At 38.2% G+C, this 8911-nt stretch overlaps 1 protein-coding gene and 1 non-coding gene across 2 annotated transcripts; one reads left to right on the top strand and one right to left on the bottom strand.

Annotated features, from left to right (window-relative positions):
• Positions 1-58: 58 nt before the first annotated feature.
• TRNAG-GCC lies at positions 59-129 on the bottom strand. Its single transcript has one exon. It is a non-coding gene; the product is annotated as a tRNA-Gly (tRNA).
• Positions 115-4225, top strand: LOC113289243 (guanine nucleotide-binding protein subunit beta-like). The gene is made up of 6 exons (XM_026538447.1): positions 115-1229; positions 1327-1421; positions 2222-2646; positions 3148-3502; positions 3656-3769; positions 3891-4225. Exons 1-6 carry the CDS (start codon positions 1124-1126, stop codon positions 3924-3926), a joined length of 1131 nt encoding a protein of 376 aa, XP_026394232.1. The 5' UTR covers positions 115-1123; the 3' UTR covers positions 3927-4225.
• The last annotated feature ends 4686 nt before the right edge of the window (positions 4226-8911 follow it).

Below are 8911 nucleotides of genomic sequence, written 5' to 3' on the forward strand. Positions count from 1 at the left end.
GCATACTGGGTCAGTCTGTTTGAGATTTTTCATTTTTCAGCTGGAAAAGCAAAAAAAATGCACCAGCCGGGAATCGAACCCGGGTCTGTACAGTGGCAGGGTACTATTCTACCACTAGACCACTGGTGCTGGTGATACAGATTTTATTAGCTGATTGTTGGAACTTTAATAGTTCGAAAAAAATGGAATCTTTTGTGGGGATTTCGGTACGTATACAGTTCGGATCATCTTTTGTTAATGTTGTTTGATTGTGACACAGACAGCAGCAGGTCTGGGGTAGGTAGCATTGAATGACCCTCCATAGACTGGGTTTGTATCTTCATTTCTTAATTTCCGGAAAAGAATCTAAAAAGAAGAATGGGTCTGATGTGATAATACTATCCAACCATGTCAGTAGTATTCTGAGTAAATGAATGATTTACTATCCAACCATTTCGTTTAGATAGTCATCACGTCAAGTTTTCTCTGCAAATTTTGTCTGCTTCCCGGCTTTCATGATTTTGTTTTATTATTTTTTATTTTTAATATGTTGTCTCGTATGGGGCAGATTAGAAGCCCAGTAATAATTTCAACCACGAGTTACTAGTTGCCTTCCATTTACAGAATAAGGCAAGATTGCCAATAGGGGCACAAATCCAATGTAAAACCAGAACTCCTTCACACCAAAACCCAGCACCAACCACCGAAAGTACGGCGGCACGACTAACCCCAATAACGTGGGGTCCAACGACAGCAGTAATTCAATCTGGTCTGGATTGTGGGTCCACAACTAGTCTTCTTCTGTCTGTCAACCGTCAGATCGCTTGATCATTGTACATAAGGTCTTCTCCTTTCTCTCTCTCTCTCTGAAACTATTTCCTGGTTCCGTCCTCCATCATCACCATTACCATTACCATTAATCATCATCATCGTTTACTTCTTCTTCTCCTCAAAGCCTAAACCCCCTTTTAACAATTTCCTCTTCATTTCTTGAATATTTTGTTTATCTCTCCTTCTCAGAAAATTTAGGTTATAATTGATTTTGATTGGAAGGTTCCTTTGTGATGATTACCTTGTAGAATTTTTGGTATCTCTCTTGTGGAGTAGCTGTTTTTGGTGTTTGGTTTTAGGTTTTTTTTGAGAGATGTCAGTTGCAGAACTTAAAGAGCGGCATGTAGCTGCAGCAGCAACTGTAAATTCACTTAGAGAACGATTGAAGCAGAAAAGACTTCTTCTACTTGATACAGATGGTACTTTATTACTTCAAACTTTCAAACTTTAGACTTATATTTTTTGAATTTTGGGGGTTTTTTTTTTATCTGAGTGTGGGTTTTTGATCTTTCGCAGTTGCTGGGTATTCGAGATTACAAGGAAGAAGTGCGATTAGCTTTGGACCTACTGATCTGGTGTGTTGCAGAACATTGCAAGGACACACTGGGAAGGTATGTGCTAGTTTTCATTTTTAGAATTTCTTTTCCATGGATAGGTGTTTTCTGCAAAGTTATGCCTAAATTGTGAAACCTTATTTTATCAATTGGGCAGAAAGGGAAAATCAGTATCAGACATGTACTCTTGAAATTAAACCCTGTACGATTGTTTAGGTTGATCCTGGTTTATCTTGTACACTACCCCGACAAATACATAACTGGGAAAATTGCAAACTGTAGTTAATAGAGACATCATTTTGGTCAGATGAATTACTTTGTTTAAGGGGCTTTGTTTTTTTAGGATTTAGAAAACATAGATTCAAGTGACCAACTAGTTCGATTGCTTAAGCCTACACGATAAGCAAAAGTCTTCCTAATTTGCCATAGTGGAGTTTCACCTGGCTTGCTTGTTGAAGGAAACAATAATTCTGTGATATTAAGCAGGTAGTTTAGCAATTTCACTCTGATGGGTTATTTTCATCTGGACACTTGTGCTGATTAGAATAGTTTTTGAACTCCATTATTTTTCTTTCTCGAAACGGCGGAAAGAGATCTAGGGACTTTTAAACAGGTGCCCATAGGAGGTGTAATCTCTCACTGTTTTGGGGGAATCATTTTCCTTAATAGTAACAGTAACCTTCAGATTTGATATGCTTCAAACTTTGTATCCTTATCTCCCTTTATACTATTTACTTTGTTAGGTGTTAAAACTTGAACTTGCATATTTACTTTTTGCTCTGGTTTTTTACGTGACACGAACTTCTGATTGTTAAGCATGCATCGAGTTCCAATGTTGTTTGGTTTACTTCTACTAGGTTTATTCATTGGATTGGACTCCTGAGAAGAACAGAATTGTCAGTGCATCTCAAGATGGAAGGTTAATCGTATGGAATGCTCTTACTAGCCAGAAAATACATGCAATAAAGCTACCCTGTGCATGGGTCATGGCATGCGCCTTCTCATCCAGCGGACAGACTGTTGCGAGTGGTGGCCTTGATAGTGTCTGCACTATCTTCAATCTTAATTCTCCAATTGACAAGGATGGGAATCTTCCGGTATCAAGAATACTTAGTGGACACAAGGGTTATGTATCATCATGTCAGTATGTTCCGGATGATGACACACACTTAATAACAAGCTCTGGTGATCAGACATGTGTTTTGTGGGATGTTACTACAGGACAGAGAATTTCTGTCTTCGGAGGTGAATTCCCATCCGGGCACACTGGTGACGTATTGAGGTATGCTTTAATTGGTATCGACGTGCTGCTTATCTTCCAATTCCTGAGAGTACTCGAATTTTATTTGATGTTTGCATTCAGATCTAGTAGTTTGCTATCATACTCGGTGAATTAATCATTCTTTTGTTTGTGGCAAGGAATGCCTTTGTTTATTGTTGGTGACCGGTAAATTCTTCTCCAATTCGGATTTTGTTTAGGTTGCAGTTTAGTTATAAGAAACTTTTATTCTAGTAGGTCCATAAAAGTTTATAACACCTTTTTAATTGATTTGTAAATATGATTAGAGATGGGTTATCGAACTCATGGGTTAGCATGAATGCCAATCCAGAGTTTTACTCAAATATGTTTTAGTTAAGAATATATCAGTAGTTTCCTTCTTATTCAAAATTCATTCTTATGTAGGGTGATGGTAACTATCCATTTTATTTAAATTACGTTGTTGATCTGGATTGTCCATGCATATCTCCTGATTAGACTGTTTTGGACTGTATTTTTTCTCAGTGTTTCGATAAATGGATCAAACTCAAAGATGTTTGTCTCTGGTTCATGTGACGCAACTGCTCGATTGTGGGACACACGTATTGCAAGTCGAGCTGTACGGACATATCATGGTCACGATGGAGATGTGAATACTGTTAAATTTTTCCCGGATGGGCAGAGATTCGGAACTGGCTCGGACGATGGTACATGCAGGTTGTTTGACATGAGGACCGGACACCAGCTCCAGGTTTATCAACAACCTGGAGGTATTGATGTTCCTACGGTGACTTCTATTGCTTTCTCATCATCAGGCAGGCTCTTGTTTGCTGGATATTCCAATGGGGATTGCTTCGTGTGGGATACTTTATTAGCAAAGGTACGAGTTTTTGAATACTTCAGATCTCCCAAGGGTTGTAATCATTCTTCTATTCAGTGTACATTTCAGATCCTTTCTAGTGAATTGTGTAGGTAAATAGCATTTGTTAGCAAATAAGAAAGTTCATGTTTTCGTATGTTTTTGTCTTTTTAGGTTGTTCATAACTTGGGTTCTCTGCAAACCTCACACGAGGGTCGGATAACCTGTTTGGGGTTGTCAGCTGATGGGAGCGCATTGTGTACAGGAGGTTGGGATAGGAATCTCAAGGTAAAATAGTCTGTTCATCTACTGAAGCAACTATTTTGCACATCCAACCTACTTCATGTGCAGAAACTTACTGACAAAAGTTGCTGATATTATTCACTTTGTTTGGCTGTCCTTCGTGTAGATTTGGGCTTTTGGAGGGCTGCGAAAGGTGAGTTAAATTTGCCAAATAGGAAACAAGTGCTATGCTTATAACCAACCGGCAAGCAGGTCTCGCACTCCCCACAATTAATTATCTTAACTTATAGAAGGATCCTCCATTTGTTTATTGGGAGTGTGATTAAAAGTATTTGTTGAGTTTTTGTAACAATTCCCCATATTGGTAGGGGAAGCGTTTTGAGAGAGGAAAAAGCAGAGAAGTTCTTCTTGCTGTTGTTGTCTGTTGTATCAGCACAGGGGCTTGTTTGTTAAACTTTGTTCCTTTACTAGCTACAAATGTTATCCGATTAGTGAGACAAATCCATGTGAAAATGTTCAGCACAAAGCATCCTGGTACGAAAATAAGTACAAGTGGTCTAGCCTCATTGTGAAGATACCAGAAGGCTTGCTTTCTTATATCCACCCAAAAGTTGTGGTGCCTTTCTCTTGCCCATGATATTTTTTCGGCTGAAGAAATTTCAGCCTTGGTTTGCATTTTGATGAATAACGACTGCTGGGCTAGTCAGCTATAGCACACAGCTGCGAGACACTAAAGTGTTTGTTGTTTGCTGACTCGGCTCGAGTCAGATGTCAGATGGTTTGTTTTCTTATTTTGAGTCAGATATGACCGGCGATCTGATTCAATTCTAACTCCTGACTTTGACCATTTGAGTCCGGACATAAAATACCCCTGACTTATAGGACTAAACCACTGACTCAAATAAGTCGGATCTGAACTCAGATGAGTCTGGAAAAACCAAACAAGGTGACTTCAGTTATGGAGAATAGACATGGAGCTGAAGTTGACACTGACGAGGTGTTTCAAAGTGCGGTTTTAGTTTTTTTACCATGTAGTCCACAAATATTCAAATAATAATAATAAAATGTTGTCCACAAAGACGTTAGATTTCCCGCTGCCTTATGAATACTAGAAGAGCTGGTTAGATCAGGCTTACCATATCCATTAAAATTGTTGTCTATATAAATGAATATGCACATATATTTTACCTCCATTGTTTTCCACAAAAACGTAGATCACTCTTTTGTTCTGGATAAGTACAATTTTTGCTCCACATGTTGTCCAATACATCAATAAGCATTTTGGTGAACGTAGGTGCTTGGGTATCTCTTATAGCCGTCTTCTATATCACATTTTTTCACTGCACACGTTGGTGGTGTTGTGGTGGTGGGCGAAGATATGATATTGAGAACCCACCACCACCACCACCTTCGCATACAAGCCAACAGCAACAACGTTCTATTTCTCATCATCATGATCATCGCCATGGTTCAAATCCGGCGCGTATTAATCCTTGTGATTTTCCACAACATATCACGATAGTAGTTAACAAGAGTGTTAACGATGATCATCTTGATGTATCAAACAGAGAGATTACCACCACAGAACCTCATCCTAGAAGCAGCAGCAGTTTGCAATTGGCTTCTTTGCAGGCTTCTCAACAGAGAGCTCCACCTTCGGGATATCGACAGTCAGTAACTGGCGGGTCGTCAGACTGCCCAATTTGCTGGGAAGCTTTACAGCATCAAGGTGACTTAGGAGGGATCGACAGTGACAGTACTTGTAATGAACCATGTATAATCAATAAGTGTAAGCACATGTTTCATGTTAGTTGCATCTACCAGTGGATGATATCTCCTGTTTGCAGAGTTGTTATAGCATTCGAATGATCAAACTTTGTCAACTAGGTACTGGTTGATGATCTTTTCATTTCTGTTGTACAGTAATTTTGACCAACTATAAATTGAATCAAGTTCCAATTAGTACGTTTGCTATTCCTAAATGTTCGCACGGAATAAATCATATCCCCCCAACAAAGGCTAGCATGTTAGCTTGGATTTCTGCCTTTCAAAGAGAATTCCATTTTACTCTAGGCTGGTGCATCTCATCATGGGAAAGTACTTTTCATTAACTAGTTTCCGTACGTTGAAGGAATTTAACAAAAAGATAATCATGGATGGATGAAAAAGCAAGACATTCGAACCAAAACAGCATGCGAAATTTGCAGAGTTAAATCACCATGTTTAATAATTCATCATCAATAGTATTGATCTTTGCTTTGTCGATCATTGATCTTTTTACGAGGTTTTATGTAGTTTATGGCATAGTAACTTTATGAAATTTTAATTAACACGTCGTCGAGTCTTTCTGTTTAGTAGGAAAGGTACGAGCTTTTTAAGAAAAACAAAAACTTCTAAAGTTTTGATAGTGCCTGAATTTTGTAGACGTAGGGTTTCTTGTTGCCTTATGAATACTGGAAGACCTGGTTAGATCAGGATTCTGTTAACCATATCCATTAAAATTGTTGTCTTCTATATATGTATGAGCACATACATCTCCTCTCCATTATTTTTGAAATTTTGCTCCACATATGTTGTCAGATACATCAATAAGTATTTTGTGGAACATAGGTGCTTGGGTATCTCTTATAGCGGTCGTCTATATCACATTTTGGCACTGCACACGTTGTTGTTGTTGTGGTGGAGGGCCAAGCTATGATATCGAGAACCCACCACCGCCACCACCTTCACATACACGCCAACAGCAACAACGTTCGATTTCTCATCATCATCGCAATGGTTCAAATCCAGCACATGTTAATCCTTGTGATATGCAACAACATATCACGATAGTAGCTAACGAGGGTGTTAACGATGATCATCTCGAAGTATCAAGCAGAGAGATTACCACTACAGAACCTCATCCTAGAAGCAGCAGCAGTTTGCAATTAGCTTCCTTGCAGGATTCTCAACACAGAGCACCGCTTTCCTACCGTCAACATTCAGGATAAGACTACACTAGCTGCTTGAGGATTTACGCATCATTGAAACATAGGTAATTAGCTAGAGGTTTTTTCTTTTTGTAAATAATCAATAGGGGATAGGTGTAAGAACACAGGTTTCATGTCAATTATGTCTATGTACGGATGAATGCTAGACATTCGAACAAAAAATTCGAAGCATCTATGATTTTCATGCTGCTTTTTACTATGTTTACGTGGGTAGTTGTCTTTTATTTTATTTTTTGAAGCATGTTATAGTTTAAATGTTCCTTAAAATTGCAAAAAAAATAAAATAAATAACACGGCCAAATAGGAGGAAGCGTGATTGGTCCAGGGGACCAGGGCACAGCCAAGCGTCGTCAGTATGGAGGACAAATATACAGCGCCCCTCAAAGATAATGATAAGAATAAAAAATAGGATCAACTAAACTTCCTCCTAGAAAGATGGAAGTCCAAAAGATATGATATCAAGATTCGGTGCAGTTTGTTTGCTTTGCTACTGCATCATCTCTATATGTACTGTATTAGGGAATACTAACACTAGCTAGTTTCTAGGTATGCTTATTGACTTAGCCATAAGCTTTCCACGTATATGTTTTAATCACCAAAACTCTCACAAAAACAGATCACAAATCTCACAAACTTGATTTCCAAAATACAAAAAAACTCTCAAATTTTTCAATCAAATCCAACCTGTTCAATTCCCGTACGATTGAAACTCGACTGATCTTTCCATTCCATGACACCAATACGTCTAGGTTTTTTTTTAAGAAGCTGAATTCATTCTCTCTTTCTAGATTATGATCATGTCTACTGACGGAAGAGCTCCATCACCCTCTCCTCTTCTTTCTCCTCTTCCTCCTCCTCCTCCTCCTCCTCCTCTTCCACATGCTAGCAACGCTCTCAGCACCTTGGCAATCATTGTAATATTCATACTATGCCCGTGTTGTTGTTGCTACTGGTGTAACAAGAACAAAGGACCACAACAACAACAAGCAGAACAACAATCTATCACAGAGCTACAACAACAATATCGAAGTAATATTAGTGATGATCATCATATTGTCATTAGTACTGCAACTGTAGAGTTAGCTCCACGGCAAAGGAAAACTCTACCATCTGATCAGAGTAGATTCATCGAGATTGGGACGTCTTTGCCATCTGAATGCGCTATATGCTTAGAAGATATACGAGGAGATAATAAAGCCAAGCAGGGTCAAGGGAATCGTAAAATATGTATGATGCCTCAGTGCAAACATATGTTTCATGTTGATTGCACTCAAAATTGGGTGACATCTGAAGAAGATAATAATGCCATTCATACTTGCCCTATTTGTAGAGCTTCCATATGATTACTATCACTAGCCAGCTAATTAGATAGATCACGTCACCATTGATTTGTTAGAGTTATATATTTCACTTAGAAACCTATATATATCTAACCTAATTTAATTTACCCAATTAGCTGTTTTCTTATTTACTATTAATTACAAAATTAGTTCTAATTTAACTTACAAATTTTGAGATTAGCTAATTAATTTTTATTTTTATTTGTTAATTTTAACATCAGAGTCCATACATTTTGTTTGGGTGGTTATGTTGTGTTTTGTTTCTTAGTTCGTGTGTTTCCCAGCACCATTTGTTTTTGAAAGAACGCACAATTGCCGATATCAAAACTAATTGGGGATATGAATTACTTCTCCAACCAATAATGTTTGTTAAGGGGTGTTTTTTGGGGAAAAAATACTAAAATACCCTTCCCTCAAAATAAAAATCTAAAAATTTAAAATCAAAAAACAAAAACATATCCTCCCCTTTTCCATCTTCACCTCTTATTAATCTCTTTTAGGGTTAGGGCTTTGAAACTTAAATATTCCCCACTCTCTTTCAAATTTTAAATTTTCCCCACTCCCTTTCAAATTCTCTTCTTCTTCTCTGCCGGTTTCTCACTTTGAAACCGATTTTTTTTTTAACATTCGGAAGTGACGAAGACCATGCCGGAAGTGATGAAGACAGTTCCAGAAGTGATGAATACCATGTCGGAAGTGATGAATACCATGCCGGTATTGATGAAAATCCCATGCCGGAAGTGATGAAGACCATGCCGGTAGTGATGAATACCAAGTCGGAAATATTTTTTTTTGACATCGCCGGAAGTTATGAAGACTATGCCGGAAAATGGTGCCGGCATGCTTGGTAACTAACA

This window comes from Papaver somniferum, chromosome 6, assembly GCF_003573695.1.
Source record: "Papaver somniferum cultivar HN1 chromosome 6, ASM357369v1, whole genome shotgun sequence".
NCBI lineage: Eukaryota > Viridiplantae > Streptophyta > Magnoliopsida > Ranunculales > Papaveraceae > Papaver > Papaver somniferum.